This window comes from Trifolium pratense, linkage group LG7 (assembly GCF_020283565.1).
Source record: "Trifolium pratense cultivar HEN17-A07 linkage group LG7, ARS_RC_1.1, whole genome shotgun sequence".
NCBI classification, from domain to species: Eukaryota; Viridiplantae; Streptophyta; class Magnoliopsida; order Fabales; family Fabaceae; genus Trifolium; species Trifolium pratense.
In genome coordinates, this window is record NC_060065.1 from 17,129,516 (window position 1) to 17,148,964 (window position 19,449).

Here is a 19,449-nt window from a genome sequence, read left to right on the forward strand (position 1 = left end):
TGTATATAAATATGAACATAACATCTTATTTGCTTAAAAAAAATCTTATTTGAACACAAATTTGACCAACATATATTTTTACACGGTATATTTTTATATATAATATTATTTTGTATTTAATTTGTATATTAAAAAAAATTGTGGCCCCCCAAATTATTTTTTCTAGTTCCGCCACTGTACACTGACATATATTGAATACTGATGTACATGACTTTAATTCAAAGTATCAGTGCTACAAAGACAATACAATCATATTGAATATTCAACATTGACACATGAGTTAAATTAGTCAAAATCTCAAACCGCTTTTTTTAACTAAAAAATGTTAGTTTTTAATTATTATTTTGGAAGTGGGTTGAAGTTGATCGCATAACCTTATTTTACCCAAAAACACTTATATGAGATAACACAAGTCTCTTCTAGTTTTACCAAGTTCGATTCCTGAGGCTTGCAACAATGTTAAGCGAAAGTATGTTGTCTATTTGAGTTCCACAAGTGCGCTTATATTAGAGAAAATATGTTGTCCATTTGAATCCCACAAGAATAAAAGGATTAGTCACTGCTATTGCACGCAGAGGATATATATATTTTTTTTTTAAAAACAAATTCTTATCTTTCTGACTAATTTTAACGAGTCAATTTGAAGTTTGTGAAACTCTTTTAAATAAATGAATTAGATTTGAACAACTTTTTTTTTTGGTACAAAATTTGAACAACTCTTTTAAATGTGCAAACTTCAATTATTCGACTTCGTTAAACCTACAATATATCTCATGCTCTTTGGTAGTTCTTGCTTGCTCAATTCAATTATATTGACGATTGAAGACAAGACACTCTCTATTAAAGAGTTTAATAGTGCTTGCTTGGTTTCAATTTCTTTTTGTGTAACAAAGTTTGGTTTCACTTTATTCAGAAACATGATTGAAGAATCATAAAATTATTTTTAACGTGTTTGAAAATTGATTTCCGTTTCTGAGTCCAAAATCTTCTTTTATGAAGCTAGAACTTAATGTTTTCATAATTTATTAAGATACCATTTGCGCACAACTGCATAAGTTAATCATTTGAAGTAACTGAAATCCATTTATGGGGATTGTCCTCTCCCAACAAATATTTTTCCATATGTAATAGTCGGAGATCGAACTCTAAACTAAATAGTTGAAGAATCCAAATATCTACTACTTTTTTCATGTATACCTAAAAATATACAAATTTTACATTTATGCCTTCAAAACTATTGTACCTTATGAATTACTATATATGTATTTTCTATGCTCTAAATTTTTTATGTATTTTATGTGCGATGCACAGGTATTATGTGGTATTTTATATTATAATGTTGAAAAATTATTCGTATAAATTATAACAATAAGTATTATAAAATGAAAATTATAATAATAATAATAATAATAATAATAATATAAAAGTGATGTACTTATCACTTCCTCCAACCAATATATATACCTATATTCCGTCCCAAAATATAAGGGAAAATTGGTCAACCAAAGTTGATGTATCTAGTCCAAATTTTTAACCAAATACATCAACTTTCTTTGACCAATTTTCCCTTATATTTTGGGACAGAGTAGTATATGTATAGAGAATGAGTACAGACCATCAAAATTGAATGAAATTTTTTTTTTTGGTGGGGTGCGCCAGCCAATGCAATAGTGCAACGCATAGGCGACACACTAAAATTGAATGAAATATGATAATGATAATGGTTATTATATATTTCAATCTCATAACCTAACTTTTTGCATAACCTTCACTATTCTCTAAAATTATAATGTAATTAAGTCAATAATGTATATACTCTTCGTATTTTTGTGTGTGACTAAATTATAAACTTTTTATTGTTTCTATAAAAACGGTTGACATTTAAATGAGATAAATGTTGAAAGAGAATCCAACTATGTTCATCTTCATTGTCACTAAGAAATGTTATAATAATGTAGAAAAGTGTAACATCTTGTGACATCAATTTTTGGATAATTGGAGAGGTATAATTCAATAATAAAGTAGAAAATTGTAACATCTTGTGACATCAATTTTTGAATAATTGGAGAATTATAATTATTTATTATTTATTATGAGATTGATATAATATAAAAACAAAAAAAAATAGAGATGAGAATGATATAATATAAGGAAGTGATGTGGAAACAAAAAAAATAGAGATGAAAATGATATAATATAAAGAAGTGATGTGTCATTATTGTGTGATTTAATTGGATGTAAATGAGTGATGTGGATTAGGGTTAAGATGGATAGTAGGAGAACTATCTAAGAATTATATATATAGATATATGTATTTTCTATGCTCTAAATTTTTTATGTAGTTGTTGTGAGGCTTAGAGGTAAAAGAAGTTTAACTTTGATTTGACATTGAGTTGTTTGATTAAAAAGGTTATGATCGGGTTGTTTGGATTAATTTGTTTCCCCTCTTAGAAATGACTCTTGGATATATCAAAGGCCTCTCTTACATATTTTTATGAATGGTTTGTATTTTGAACACCCTTTGATTGTTTCCATAGAAGCTAGATCTTTAGCGTGTGGGATCATGATTTTCTCTTGCCCACTTGGTAATTATGAGTGCTTCATAATTTGTATGGATTAGTTTTTTTTGACTAAATTTGTATGGATTAGTTAAACTTATGTTAGCTTATATGTTTGGAGCAACCATAATGAATTTAGAGGTGTAAAATTGATTTTAATGATTTTTTTTTTTTAAAAGGCTTATCTGATTTCATTCATAATAATATCATAAATATATGTTAGGATATCGATAAAATTATGGAAACGAACTAAAGATGTAGCTGCCCAAGCAAGATTATAAGCAGCTTCATTTTCTTGTCTCCTGATAAACTTAACATGAGAGTTACAAGATTTGTAGCTAACAAATTTCTACAATCGTTTAGTATTGCACTTAGATCAGATGTAGAAGTTCTCTTGCTATAAAGGTCATCCACCACTCTTTTGCAATCTAATTCAATATCTATGTTGTATAGATGCATCTCATAAAGTCAGTTTAGAGCTTTCAACAAACCTATTGCTTCACCGATCTCCAAATCAACTATGGGTTCTATTCATTATGTTCTTGCAGTCACAAAGCGACCTTGATCATCCCGAACACACATGTCAATTCCAACCTTGTTGCGGTGAAAATAAAATGATGCATCAATGTTGCATTTATTCTTGGTTTGGACCATACCGTATGTTGGTGGGCCTGCTGAGGGATTTGTGTTAATACACGTGCTTGTTGAGCATATCGCCAACGTAATCAAGTGCATAGCTCTTTCATACATAGTGTGGATAGTTTCGGTGATATGGTCCCACACTTGACTGTTGCTGCGCTTCCATAAACTCCACGCCACGACGCTAAATAATTCCTGCTGATTGGTATCAAGACTGTTCATAACAGAGAATTAATGAATTTATTTATTATCAAGTATAATTGATTTTTTCGTCTTTAAAATTGAATCTAGCTCTGAAGTTAAAAATTTTAGCTTTTAAGTTTAAATATAAATTTTACATTGTAATTTATTGTTCAGTCTATTTTTATGTATAAATTTTCAACCACACAAACCACTTTACATTCGATGCATTTTATGTAAAATAAAATTTACAAAATAAATTTGTTTCAAATTAAATTTTTATCACCGTAAAACTAAACATACACTAAATCGGCTTAAAAGAATGTTGTTTTAAATTATGGATATTTAAACTTCTCCTTAAAAAAACCATTATATTACTTTCAAAACATGCTGTATAAGCACTGTATGCTCTTATTTTATTAATTATTTTATTTTATAGTAGACTATTTAAAACTGGGGGCTACATCATATTTTGACAAATGACACCTTTATATTCCGTTTACAAATCACTGTTTTAAATTTTAATAATCAGATTCTGCTGACATATGGATTTGGCGAATTGCATAAACTTTTCATTGTTTAATTAATTACTTTCATTGTAGTATAATTAGTCAATAAACAGTAATTGCAAATGTTTAAAATTCTGAGACCAGATAGTGACATTAGTGTGCCATATACTTACTGTAACCATATATTAGCTTACAAAATATGCAGAGCTTATAATATGATAATTGATGTCATGCATGCTGAAACATATGCCATAGTTACTATTCTAGGTTTTAACTAAATTCCATAACATGATCCGTAAGAACAGGGGGAAAAATACACAACTTGTCTATAGATAGGGTCATCATCAACCAAAATGTTATATATAAAATAGAACTATATATCTAGCTTTATCTTTTTTCTCTTAAAATTATATGGGTCTAACTCATCCTATTACAAAATTGGTTTGTAAGGTGATGATTGTCTCTACCGATGTGGGTCTTCTGATAAAAAAAGCTGATAGCAGACGACCCAACGGATTGTGGAGGAGGCTGTGATACCATCCTAAAATTGAGAGTTGAGCCTAACTCAACCTATGAAATCAGCTTGTAATGTGATGATTGCATTTACTTTATAAACATATATTCAGGCTATTTTGCAACTAATATGAGATTTCGTAACATTTTAAAACTTTTTAAAGCAGTTTAGTGACTAGAATCATAAATTTTATATGTGGAGAAATCTGATTTGGAACCCAAATTTCTACAAATTAATGTTCCTGAATGTTACCAATTGAATTACAATTATGGGACGAAATATTTCTAGAAAATTTTCTCATTTTAATATTGTTAGACAATTTTCTCTTAATTAAAAAAAGAAACATTGTTAGACAATTTTCTCTTTTTAATATTTTTTCTCTTATTAATTAACTTCGTTGTTGTTGAATTGTATAATTTTTAAAAGAAAAAGAAAAGGAACAAGTGTCTCTGTGAAGTTAGTTCAGTTTGTAGAGACATTATATATGCAGGGTCAAAGTTCGAATCTGGACATCTCACTTATTTACTTTAAGGGTGAAATTTTTAGCCATTAGACTACTTACAAAAAAAATGGAACAAGTGATTTCAATTATGTTAAAAGAATGGGACAAATGGTCATTGAGAGAATTGATTGTCCTACTCTTTAGAAGAAGAGATAGCTTGAAAAATGGTGATGATAACTTGAAATTTGGGTTAGAGATATTGGTTTTGGGTTATGAGGCATGAAAGGAGGAACATCAAGGAATGTGTCCGTGAAGTGGGAGTGAATTAGGCCCACTTTGTCACATAAAAAGCAAAAAAATGGTGACCCTTTATTTTGGGGAGAATGATGTGCTTTTATCAATGAAAAAATTGCCTCCATTTTGGTGTTATTCTAGGCTGGCTTTCGTCCCTTTGCAGGGTGGCGTAGTACCACAAAAGTTAGAGACTTAGTAATGGAAAAGGAGTCTGATTAATGAATGAATAATTTAATTATCTTAGTTTTTGTTTTTGGTGTTAACAATCTGGTTCCTAGATGAAGGAGTCTCAGTAATCCAGAGTTCAGCCGCGAGGTGAGTAAAGTTTAACAAAAAGTTGTTCCTACCCGGAATCAAACTCAGGTTCTTCCGACGATTCGTCCTAAAAAGGAGCTCATTAACCACTTGAGCTAATATATCTTGGTTTCAAATTTCAATTATCTTAGTTTTGTTGATTCACAAAAAATAGTTTGTTAACCATTTAAACTCATTCACTTAATTTTTTTTAAATCCTAATTAAGATTAATTTTATATATACGTAGATAATTACACTTGAATTAAAGGTAAACAGACAACAAACTGCGCCACTAACCCCTTTTTGGATGGCAAAATCAATCTTTTTGAACACCACATCTTGAGACCGAGATGACACCACATTAGTATGCATGACTTTTTGAACTTTTTTTTCAAAATATTCATAGCCTATGGTGCTAGAAAACCAAAAGAGGCAAACGCAAAATGTATAAATTCATGTTGATTGTCAAAACATGCTCTCTCATGTTTAACAACTTTACTTGAAGCATCTTTGAGGGTCGTCTGTCCTACACCAAAATCCCCATGAAAAAAGAAAAGGCAATACAAATACATCTAAATCAATAATTTATGACCGAAAATCATCTTTGGGACCATACTATATTTTAGATGCAACTTTATAACTAGCTTCAATTTCCAGTCTTTGTTTTTTCTTCATTTTGATTTAATCAATATCATGGTTGAGAAGCGCCTAGATTCATTCAGTTACTTGTCTTTTGAGATTGGCCCATTCTCTTGACTTTGACTGTCCATTCATCCATTTGGAAGAGTCTCTAATTTATTTGTAGCTCTAAGGTTTTGAGCTTTTTAAAAATTTCATAAAGGGTCTACTTCATTCATTACTTTGGACTATGACCACTTTTCAACTCTATTATTAATCCAAAAGTATATAGGAGTATATTATTATAACTCGTTAAAAGATTTTACTTGAATTGAAATCTTCATTGTTATGATCAAGAGGGTTACGGAGTGTGTTCAAGAGAAGCGATCACACATGACACCAAAATTTTAGGGACACCAATTTTTATTTTACTTAGTATGTATGTGCATGCATGCACTCGCGTGTAGTGTGTGTTAAAATAAATAAATTTAATAATTATTATAACTAAATTTTAAAATAGACTTAGACTCTTATTATCTTGACAATAAAATCAATTTGAAGAATGAAAAGTTTTAACAGAAATTTTAACAATTGAAAGTATAATCTTTAACTTTTCATTCATATTATATATTTATAATTATATGACTTATAAAAAAAAAACGAGACACCAAAATTATAACTTACCTAAGGCACCCAAAATTTGAGGGATGACATTGGTTATGATAATATGATGATGATACGTGAAAGTGAAAGTTTGAATTCTTTAGTAAACAAAATTACATAAACCAGTAGTAAAGGTAAATCACATTCAAAAAATAAAAAAAACTGAATAAAAAATTAGCTCGCAGTGTAGGCAGTCGTATTACACTTGGGCATATGGATTCTGTCTCGTGATAATTTCACTTGAGAGTGTCCAGTGCCAATCCACACCATACATATTTTTTTGGATTCTAAATTATTTGTCAAAAAAAAAAGAATGAAAAGTCCAGATTTCACACGTGAAAATTTTAACGGGAGACAATCCTTTCCCATAATACTTGCTCATGAGGTGCACCTTTTTCATTTGTCTTTTATGATCACATCTATAGGGAGGGAAATTCTTGTGCAGAAAAAATTTAAAATTCTGGTCATTCCTTTGTTGATTTAAAATGGTGTGGATTCCTCTCTTGTGATAATTTGCTTTTTGGGGTAAAGTATAGATTCCTCGCCTGTTAAATGGTGGTTCTAATTTTGTAATATAATAAGAAAACAAAACAAAATCCAAAACAAACTTTTACCAAGTACATGATGATGAACGTGATAACTGATAAATTTTCGTGTATGATAATCCTGTTGATTACTTTCATAGAAATCATGATTGAACTAAAAAATAATACATTTCTCTACCTCAGTTTTTTTTCTTATTTGTTTGTTTTTTGGGTTTCTTTTTCTTATTTGTTCTGATGACACGCTTCGGGTAAAATCTATCAACCACACAATAGAATTAACGAAAAGAGGAAAACATCAAAAAAAAAAAAAAAAGAAGTAATTTTTGGAATCTTTTGGAATCTTTGGAAAATATCAACCACTTGGAATATTTGAAATTTTCGCAATAAAGTAATTTTTAAGGGCAATATTCCGGATGTTTCGTCGTTATTGGAGACAATCAAACTTCATTCTTGGTTGTGGTTCACTAATAGGTATGGGCGTAGGACTTGTACTCCTTTTCCTTTTTGGTGTTTAAATCCTATGTCTTGTATTCTGAGCACTTAGTTTAGTGCTCTTTGTTGCAAGGGTTTGAGTACCCCTCTGTACTCCCTTATAATAAATTTTTGATTATCAAAAAAAAAAAAAAAATAGAAATCGTCATAAATAGGTCTAAAATGGTATTTTCAAGGAGGACCAATTTACAATATTTTAAAAATCACGAGGAGTAACATGCAAATAATAGGGAGGACAAACTAAAATATACAGTAGAAACCAAATATGTAACCGTAGAGGATCAGTCCAAGGCGAGAAAACTTTTTATAGTTTTTTTATACACATAAAAAGAAATTTATTAGTTCTTGGATTCAATTAGTATTTTTTTGCCAGGGAGTCTAGTGACTTGAAATATCGCCTTTAAAGATAGATAATTGGAGTGTCCGGGGTTCGAACTCCGACTCTTGCATATAAAATGCTGATATTCCTATCAATTGAGCTAAGCTCACGGAGACCGTACATTGGTTTTTTTTTTAAATAAGAGCATTGTGACATCAAAGAATAAAAATTTAATTAGTGTTTACACAAAAAATACATAAGAACCACAAAAAATTATTATGTAAGTCGCATATTTAAAATTTAGATATTTCGTCAATTTAAATTTATCATTTTTGTACTTTTTTAACTAAGAGTATAATGACATAAAAAAGATTAAAAATTTAATTGGTGTTATTGCAAATAAAAAACACATAGAGCCATCGAAAAGTAGGGGTGAACAACGTGTCCGGTAGGACGAGTTCAAACCCAAATACACCCAGCCCACCCGCAATTACAATAATGAGGCTCAATCTGACCCTTTTTCAAGGTTCAGTTTATATACGGGTTCGGTTTGTGTGCATTGACGGTTTGACGAGTCGGTTAATTCTATTTTAAAGCCAAACAAATTTTGTTTACATAAACAGAAGAAAAAAAAAGTTCAAATTTATATCATCAAAAAATAATACAAAACAAAACTTAAACAACAAATCAATAAAAACACAAAGAAAATAAATTGGGATCTGAGAAAAAAGAAAGAAAAGAAGATGATAGTGATGATGATGAAGAACAAAAAATTGAGGAGAGGAAGAAGAAATATCAAGTTTATATTGCTGGAGGTAAAAAAACTCGGTTATTATTATGCATTAGTGGAGATTTTAGAAATCTAACCCGTCTAAAACAAAAAATGTGTGATTGACGACCCGCAACAACCCACCCGCTTGACCATTTTCCGTTCGGATTATTTTATTTGAGTCGGTTTGCGGGTTTTTATCTACCCCTAACAAAAAAAAATTATGTAAATCATCACATATATAAAGATTTAGATATTCTGGATAATTAAAATTTATCAATTTTGTTTGTATGCATTATGGTTTTTTTTTTTTTTAAACAAAAACACAAGACAAAACTCAATTACAACAAGATGGGGTCTCATGTCAAAATTAATATGATTAACAAAAGATTGAGGCAAATTATTTGTCATTCACGCTCAACAGTTAATGCTGTCGTTTCCATCTCTCCCACCATCGATTATGCCACTACAACCATCGCAATATTATGTTGTTTTATACTATTAATTTGGATGTTATGAATTTATTAGTAGATTATTTTTTTTAGTTTTAGTGCTCTAAAATAAAATATAAACAAGGTAGAAGCAACCTTTTTTATGGGAAACATTTTACTTGTATTTGAATGAAGGGGCCACATTTAAATTAAATGAATAACATAACACAAGGTAGAAGCAACCTTTTGGTGTCACGCACACAGGAAACATAGCACAAACCGCCCACTTCACTGTTGTGATTTTATTTGCAGGTAGCCACACTCACACGTGGGGTTGATTACTCTCTCTCTCTCTCTGTTCAAATACACCCTCTGACCTTATTTATAAGCAAAAAAGTCAACAAAATATTTTGACCTCAAGTATAAACTAAAGTAACTTAAATCATCTTTATTTAATGTTATTCTTTTAAAAAGTACCCCTCATTAATTGTTACATTTTGACATGACTACGTAGTTTCAAATGCAAATTTAATATATTATAAAAGGTAATTTAGTAAAAATAACAAATTTTTTAATATGTGCGAAATAAGATAATTTTACTTACAAATAAGTTCGGAGGGAGTACACATAACGAAAAGTTTTTCTCTTCTACCTTTATCGGTCAAACTAGTAGTACACAAATGACTAGGTTCAAACTTCAAAGACAATTCTCACCATTTAATGAACCTCAAACCACTCTCTCCTTTTTTTTTTCTCTAAAAATATGACATCTTTTGTATGCAGTTCACCTTACAAAATTATAAACGGTTGTACGATTCAAATTTAAAATACAGTTTTATAAAGTAAAATGATCTCGACCATTGATAAAAAATTGAATGATCAAGATCAGTTACATTATACAGCACCCTGCTATAACTGTGAGAAACCTAATCCCTTCCCTTTATTTAAGGCGTCCTCCTCCTCCATGCATGAATCTCTTACTACTCGGACCAATCAAATGTCATTTTTAAATATTACTCATAATTATAAATGTGAATGAAGAAACATATGATAAAAGATTATTTTTGAACAAAACAAAAAAAGAAACATATAAAAGATTCTATTCCATTCTTCCCCCTTTTTTGTTTGACTATTTCCTTTATTAATTTTCCTAAATTTTCCATTCCATATTTTTGAACAAAAAACACCCTACTCTCTCCATTTGTACCTATACCTATATTTTCTCTGTCTCCTCTTGTATTGTATCCTTTTTGAAATCATCAATTACTTGTATTGGTATATATGTATGTTTCATGATTCCTTTTCTTTACACACTTTCTCACACTATCACAGTTTTCAGTTCTACAACAACTATTCTCTTCTTCAGGTTCTTTTTCCTTTCTCTTTTTCCCCTTTTTGATTTTCTCCTCAAAATACCTTTTCTGTTTCATACTTAACAAGTTTATTGTTATAAGAATCACATTCTTAATAGCTAGCATATCAATGATTTCAAAATTACTCAGATTTGCTTCTTTGTTTTTGGATCCTAAATCTGTTCATGAATGATTACTGAGAGAAAATGTATTTTTGTTCATTGATCAATTAGTTTTTTGGATGAAAATGCATTGATTAATTTTGAAATTTTAATGCTTTGAGTTCATTAATTTACACACTTTTACTAAATATTTAGATGGATAATGAATTTGAGGATACACAAGCAGTTTCTGATATGATTCCAAGCAATCAACAGAGGAAAAAACAGGTTAATTTCTTCTTCTTTTTTCATTTATTGTTCTGTTTTTCTTCGCGATTTCGTGTGTGTTTGAATCTCTAAATTACTGTTATATAGTTTTTGATGATGTATTTTGGTTGAGTAAGGTTTATTGCATAATGCTAATTATTTTGTAATTAATTTTTCTAATCAGTCATTTATCTGGAAAGTGTTGACCATGGGAGAAAGAAATGGAAGAACAATGGAAAGAGGTTCAATTGATTCTCATGGTGAGTTGAGTTCTATTTCAAATTCATTCATTCATTCATTCATTTTTTTTTGTTTCCGGTTCCGGCCTAATTTGGTTTGGGGTCAGTTCTGATATCAATTACTATTGATGAAATTCATTCATTCTAGTTCATCTAAATTAGAGGCAGACAATAAATATTCTTGCAATCTTTAATGTCAGAATAATAATCTATTTTTTCAATTAATGTGTGACAAGCATAGACAATGTAAATCTTCATCTGATTTTTTGTTATTTTTATTTTGGAGATTAATTTTAATACTTCAATTTGCTTTCCTGAAAAGATGGAATCACTACTTTTTATATGAATAGAATGCTAATATGAATCATTACTTTTTATGTTTAGAGAATATTTATAACTTCTTTGGTTCCCTTATGACTTAAAGTATGGAACCTTTTTGTTCTTCTATCTTATGTATATAAGCATGATCATATTTTTAAAATACATATCCTATCTGTAAAGATGAGGAGATTAGCTGGCATAACAGATTATAGAAAGTTTATATTAACTATAAACTATGAAGAAAAAAAACTCTTTGATTAGACGTGTTCCAGTGTCGGACACGTGTCAGTGTTTGACACTGACATAATATCAACATTTATAATTATATTGAATTATGTCATTTCCTTAAAATATTATCGGTGTCAATGTGTCTGTGTCCGGTACCGTGGTATAAATGGAACAGCCAAAGTTTTTTTTTTTTTTTTTTTGTGATTTATAAGAAGATAGATTCTTTGTTGAATTTTTCTGCTAGTGTAATAAATGGTGCATTCATTTTCTTTTGTTAATTACCACAACATCTCATTTTCATCTTGGATATAAACTTATTCTCGCTATTAAGAGATAATAAGTGAGGATTGAGAAAAGAATATACCTTTTGGTTTTTTTCCAAGTGATATGTTATTATCCATATATATAAATAACCAATGGTTGAGATAATTTATCATCATATATATATATATATTTTTTCTTTTGGCCATTTTAATTTAGTTTGAAAATTTGAAAAAATAATTGATGTTAGATCATAGATGATGGCATGTCATGACTTAATTTACATGAAAAATTATAAGATAAGGTGGAACATCTTTGTGATTTGATACAAATCTTAGAATATATTCAATTTTAATCTTTAAGCTGGTGTGCAAAAATGAATTATATGTATAATTTCTTATCTTTGTTCTTCTTCATTATCCACAATTAATATACCCTCTACTTTTACTGCATAGAGATTCCTTTTCCTTTATTTGTTTGATAATAGTTTGAGTTTTGTTGCAGAAGCACTTTCTGATTTATCTATCCAAAATCAAGGTTCAGTCATGTCTTCTTGTGAAGCAGTTCAGAATTTCAGGTAAATATAAGATTTTCTTATAAGTTCTTGTTACAATATTCGTGACGGTATTAACAATCATAGTAATTTACTTGTGTTTTTCTTTTAATCATAGAGTTTTTGCTGCAACATGGAATGTTGGAGGTCAATGTCCCAGTGGAAACCTTGATCTGAGTGATTTTCTTCAGGTTCAAAATGAACCAGATATGTATGTTTTGGGGTAAGCTTTCTCGTGCACGAGCGCATCAGTGTCATAATTCATGTTGTTTTGCAAAAGAAAAGACTATTAGTCATTTGGTTGCGGAACCTTAGTTTCGGTGGTTTATCCGAATATATAATAACATCTATATCCTTCACTGTAACTTTTCTGACTTGTCCATCGTTAAATAAATTTACTTGTCTCATTTGGAAATATAGGTTGGTGCATGCATGTTCTGTTGTCTGCTTGAACAATTGAAGAAATTTGAATATCATGATGTGATTTGTTAGGCACTGTGTCGTTAAATAACAGCGCTATAGTGCTATAGTATAACTGAATTTGAACAAGTCACTATTTTTCTGCAATACGGTATTTAGTATAAAATATTGTCAAGTAGAAGTATTGTGCAGCGGAATTTGAACAAACTGTTATTTTCCGCGAAACGCGTTTGACAACACTTTTAGGCACTAAAACAGTATTATTGATGATTTCTGCATTTTTTATTAATTCTTAGTATAATCTGTGATTTTCAAACTTTTTAGTTTTCAGGAGATTGTCCCTTTGAATGCTGGAAATGTGCTTGTATTAGAAGACAATGAACCTGCTGCAAAATGGCTAGCCTTAATAAATCAATCACTTAATGGTCCTTCAGATTTCACTTCTAACGGATTAAAACCGACTGCATCGTTTAACGGTTCATTGTTCTTCCAAAAGCCTTCTCTAAAGAAGATTAAGAAAACTTTCAAGAAATTAAATGGAAAGAGGCTAAAAAGTTGTAACTGCGTACTCGAAATGGAAAGGAAGGCTGCTAAGGATTTCTGTTTTCGATGCCAAGAATCAAATTTCAATTTAGACGATTCTTCAACCGAAGAGGAAGACGATAATTTCCCAATTTCTGTCGCTTTGGCTACGAATCAGATGAAATATAGTCTTGTTACCTGTAAACAAATGGTTGGAATTTTTGTTAGTGTATGGATGAAGAAAGAACTTATTCAATATGTAGGACATTTAAGAATATGTAGCACTAGTCGCGGTATCATGGGATGCCTTGGAAACAAGGTATATAAAATAAGCCTTTTCTTTTCTGTTTCTCATTAAATGCAAAAAGTGTATACGAATTATGAAGTATCGATGACAATCAATTATTAACATAGAAGTGTTGCCAAATTTTGTTTATGTGGCTGCAGGGGTGTATATCTGTGAGCATGTCATTTTATCAGACAAGTTTTTGCTTTATCTGTAGTCATCTTGCATCGGGAGAGAAAGAGGGCGATGAACTACGTCGGAATCTTGATGTCATAGAGATACTAAAGAACACTCAATTTCCAAAGATTTGCAAGAATCAGTATAGTAGGATGCCGGACAAAATTTTAGATCACGAGTAAGTGTCATTTGAAACTATTTTTGCATTTTTATTTTCGATTTTTCGATTTTCTTATAACTTTGTTATTTTTCATTTTTATGCTCCCAAAATATCTGATCATATGGTAAAAAAAAATAAAATTCTCCAGCCGAATTATTTGGTTTGGAGACTTGAATTACAGAATTTCTTTGAGCCGCGATGACGCAAAAAGGCTTGTGGAAATGAAGGATTGGCCTTCACTTTTTAACAAGGATCAGGTAGTTTATCTCTTTCCAAAGAATGTTGGTATGTTTGTTTGAATACGATACATGTTTCGATTATTGATTTTTGGAGAATTTGTCCATGCCACTAAGTATCTTAGACTCGGGGGTAGCAGTCTACAACTGCACTGCAGCCGCAATTTCAGCTGCATCATCTGCATCAGCATTTGTATATAATATTTTGCCACATCATGTAGTGCCATGTAACTGCAAATGTGACCGCAATTTAAAACCTCGATCTTAGTCTCCTTAATGGTTTTCACGAATCATGATGTCTTTTTTTAGTGTCTTTTTGTTACTTTTCTGATTATGCATTGTATAATCAGCTTAAAATGGAAAGGGAAGCCGGTCGCGTGTTTAAGGGGTGGAAAGAAGGAAAAATCTACTTTGCACCAACTTATAAATATGCATTCAACTCAGATACTTACTATGCTGAAGGTGTAAAGGTTTCAAAGAACAAAAGAAGAACTCCAGCTTGGTATGTCAGTTTTTTGAATCTAACACAAGAAAATTTCTTTGATTAGAAATACAATTTGGTCCTAAAAAAAAAATTGGCACAATATGTTTGTCTTGATTGATGAAAGTATTTACACATTGTTCTAATATATGTCATCTGAATAATTTTTCTTTTCTTTCCAGAAGACGAATTCACTTTTTGAGAGTAAAATGAATAATATCAATTATCGATAAAAAATTAATGTTTGATATTATATGCACATGCATAATAAATCGTAAGTGGTTATGATATCAACTTTTTTTTTTTTTAATTTTGTTTTTCAGTTACTACTAACTATACACTTTAAAGAAACCAAATCCAATATCTGGAGATCGGATTGTGTGTTTTTTTTTTTTAATAATCAATTACTTTTTTTATGATCAACCAAATTGTGTGTTTAGTTAATATTTGATCAAACATTTAATTCAACTTTTATTTAGTAAATTATTCTAACCTCATAAAAAAGGATAAATTATTGAAGGAATTTAGTTAAGTTCTTACTCATATTTTGTGTTTCAAGAATCTTTACAAGTATTCCAAAATTCATATAAATATATACTTATGTCATGAAATAAATTTGAATTAATCAAGTTCTTAGAAACACATCCTTTATTCAATTTTGAAAAGAAATCTGAATGACTAAGAATTGTGTAGGTGTGATAGAATCTTGTGGCATGGAAGGGGAATACAACAACTCTCATACGTGCGTAAAGAATTCAAATTTTCTGACCATAGACCTGTTTGTTCAACATTTTTGGTAGAAGTGGAAGTCATGTTTAGGGGACAAAAGAAGAAACTTTCCAATTTCAACTTTCAAATTCATGATCTTGTACCTACAAGAAGTTCATATTATTCTTGAAGCACCAATCCTAACAATACTTAAGGTATAATAACAAAATAAAATAAAATAAAAATGTTTGGCTAATGTGACATGCATCTTTGCATTTTTATTTTTTATTTTTTATATTAACATATTTTTTTGGGAGACTTATGAAGATTAACATTTCTAGCTAATTGAGCTTCTACTTTTTTATGAATTATAATACATTGGATAGCGATTTATAATTATTACTATAAGAGACATCACATTAAAAAAAAAAAAAAAACTAGTTCACATTATTATTATTATTATATTGGACAAAACTTGGATCAAGTTGGTTATGTTTCTCACTAAAAATAGATTAAAACCACCCCAACTACTTCCATATTTTTTATAGGTGTATCTTTTATAAAAATTAATTATGTAGTTTTGCATCTTTTTAGTGGTAAACATGATGAATTTTGATCTAAAAAATTTGACCCAAATTATTTCTTGTTAAATTTCAACGAAGTTTATCAATCTATACGTTTTACTTAACTTAGGACCTATATATATATATATATATATATATATATATATATATATATATATATATATATATATATATATATATATATATATATATATATATATATATATATATATATATATATATATATATATATATAGGGGGCTGCTAACTTAGACCCAGTTGGGTCTAAGTTAGCAAGGTGCACCTTTTCAGTTGGACCAAAATACCCATTCTTTTTAATTAATTAACCAAATTACCATCAATGGACGCGGATCCAGTGACGCGCGCGTACCGCAGTACCATGGTTACAGGCTGTTGATTTCCATCAGACAGCCAAGATCTGATCTCATCAAGACTGTCTGATCAATCAGACATCCCAGATCATCCGAATCCATCAGATTCCAGCGCGTGCACCACACTGGATTACACCCTGGAGAGAAGAATCTACTTTTTAAAAGCAGGACACGTGTCGATGTCTGATTGGCTGGGCGTGATTTTTTTCCATTTAATATTTTGAACTCAATTATTTCGTTGTAAATTAATTTTTTATTTATTTTTTTTATACCAAAATTCATAATTTTTTTTCTCTACAAATAGAGACTTGGTTCGTTTGATTTGGACACAGAAAAAAAAACCCAATTTTTCACTACCTTAATCTCATTTTTCACTACCTTACATCAACTCACTGAAACCATTCTACCAGCAAAATGGTTTCAGATTACAACTCTCTGAAACCATTGTACCAGATAAATGGTTTCAGAAGTAAACACAATTAATAAATTACTCACTGAAACCATTCTACCAGTAAAATGGTTTCAGAATACAACTATGTGCAACCATTCTACAAGCTAAATGGTTTCAGAAGCAAATAACTAATAATCAACTTACTGAAACCATTCTACCAGCAAAATGGTTTCAGATTACAACTCTCTGAAACCATTGTACCAGATAAATGGTTTCAGAAGCAAACACAATTAATAAATTACTCATTGAAACCATTCTACCAGTAAAATGGTTTCAGAATATAACTATGTGCAACCATTCTACCAGTAAAATGGTTTCAGAAGCAAACATTAGTTTTTAATTACCGTTTTATCTCATTTAATTAACTAAAAATAGTTTCAGGTCTCCAAAAATTTCATAAAATATACCAAAAGTTCCAGAATATTATCTACTATTTTCCTGGTATAATGGTTTCAGTGAGTTGGTTGAGTGGTGCGTGTTAAATTACAACACACAAGTAACGTATTTAGTAGACAAAAAATGAGATTAAGGTAGTGAAAAATTGCGTTTTTTTTTCGGTGTCCATATCAAACGAACCAAGTCTCTATTTGTAGACAAATAAAAATTATGAATTTTGGTATAAAAATAAAAAAATAAAAAATTAATTTACAACGAAATAATTGAGTTCAAAGTATTAAATGAACAAAAATCACGCCCAGCCAACCATTGTGTGACACGTGTCCTACTTTTAAAAAGCAAATTTTTCTCTCTCCAGGTTGTAATCCAGTGTGGCGCAGGCGCTGGAATCTGATGGATCAGGATGATATGGGCTGTCTGATTGATCAGACAGTCTTGATGAGATCAGATCTTGGCTGTCTGATGGAAATCAACGGTCTGTAACCATGGTCCTTCAGTACGCGCGCGACACTGAATCTGCGTCTACTAATGGGTATTTTGGTCCAATTAAAAAGGTGCACCTTGCTAACTTAGACCTAACTAGGGTCTAAGTTAGAAAACCCCATATATATATATATATATATATATATATATATATATATATATATATATATATATATATATATATATATATATATAGCATTAGCACATAATTCCATTATTCCAGTAGCTTGTGGCCTTTTTCTAATGCAAATTTAAGATGAATAAGAAAATATTTAATTATTAATCTAATAAAAAAAGTGAATATATTTAATTTGTCTTTTAATATGTGTAAACAGGTACTTATGCACTAACCACGTACAATGAATGCAAGAGTGAATAGATAATTGCAATTTTTCCATTCGAAGTGAAGAATAGTTAGAAGATTTTGGAGACTTCCAAGGAACAAACTAGAGCATTCAGAATTGATGAAGCAATGAAAATGTAATAGAAAATGTGATTAGAACGGTGAATTAACTAATCAAAATAAATTAAAATAATTAGAGTCAACTATCAACGTGCACCAAGAAACAAGTGCTTTATTTTTTTGGCCTATTGAGTGAGGGGAAGAAAAAAAATAGAACCAGCTCCTCATGTAACAAAAGAGTTAAGTTGGGATTATAATCTACTATATAAGAAAAGAAGATACTAATGAAATTTCCAATTTGCCCCTTATTCATTTTTTGACACATAATCAATTCAGGGTTAATTTTTGTCTTTATCAAAAAAAGTTAGTAGAAAAATGCTAAAAAAAATTTTCAGTAGGATTCAAACCATTAACCTTTTAGTTACACTTCTTATTACATTTATCACTAAGCCATATGAATTAATTTGTTATATTTTTGGAACCATCTACTATATAAGAAAAGAAGATACTAATGAAATTCCCAATTTGCCCCTTTTTCATTTTTTGACACATAATCAATTCAGGGTTAATTTTTGTCTTTATCAAAAAAAGTTAGTAGAAAAATGCTAAAAATATTTCTCAGTAGCATTCGAACCCTTAACCTTTTAACTACACTTCTTATTACATTTACCACTAAGCCATATGAATTAATTTGTTATATTTTTGGAACCATCTACTATATAAGAAAAGAAGATACTAATGAAATTTCCAATTTGCCCCTTATTCATTTTTTGACACATAATCAATTCAGGGTTAATTTTTGTCTTTATCAAAAAAAGTTAGTAGAAAAATGCTAAAAATCAATTCAGGGTTAATTTTTGTCTTTATCAAAAAAAGTTAGTAGAAAAATGCTAAAAATATTTCTCAGTAGGATTCGAACCCTTAACCTTTTAATTACACTTCTTATTACATTTATCACTAAGCCATATGAATTCTTTTCTTATATAGTAGATTCCCAATTTGCCCCTTATTCATTTTTTGACACATAATCAATTCAGGGTTAATTTTTGTCTTTATCAAAAAAAGTTAGTAGAAAAATGCTAAAAATTTTTTTTCAGTAGGATTCGAACCATTAACCTTTTAGTTACACTTCTTATTACATTTACCACTAAGCCATATGATTTAATTTGTTATATTTTTGG

At 29.7% G+C, this 19,449-nt stretch overlaps 1 protein-coding gene across 6 annotated transcripts; it reads left to right on the forward strand.

The window, feature by feature from the left end:
* Positions 1-10,386: 10,386 nt before the first annotated feature.
* Positions 10,387-18,411, forward strand: LOC123894517 (type I inositol polyphosphate 5-phosphatase 10). 6 transcript variants are annotated; one of them, XM_045944532.1, is made up of 11 exons: positions 10,387-10,634; positions 10,938-11,009; positions 11,173-11,248; positions 12,542-12,614; positions 12,709-12,813; positions 13,335-13,851; positions 13,980-14,173; positions 14,304-14,412; positions 14,742-14,893; positions 15,566-15,795; positions 18,201-18,411. In XM_045944532.1, the coding sequence occupies exons 1-10, from the start codon at positions 10,554-10,556 to the stop codon at positions 15,768-15,770; spliced, it is 1,584 nt and encodes a 527-aa protein (XP_045800488.1). In that variant the 5' UTR covers positions 10,387-10,553; the 3' UTR covers positions 15,771-15,795; positions 18,201-18,411. The 6 variants fall into 6 exon arrangements, with proteins under 6 accessions (XP_045800488.1, XP_045800489.1, XP_045800493.1 ...); XM_045944533.1 differs by having other exon boundaries at positions 10,424-10,509; XM_045944537.1 differs by lacking the exons at positions 10,387-10,634; positions 10,938-11,009; positions 11,173-11,248 and adding an exon at positions 12,095-12,116.
* The last annotated feature ends 1,038 nt before the right edge of the window (positions 18,412-19,449 follow it).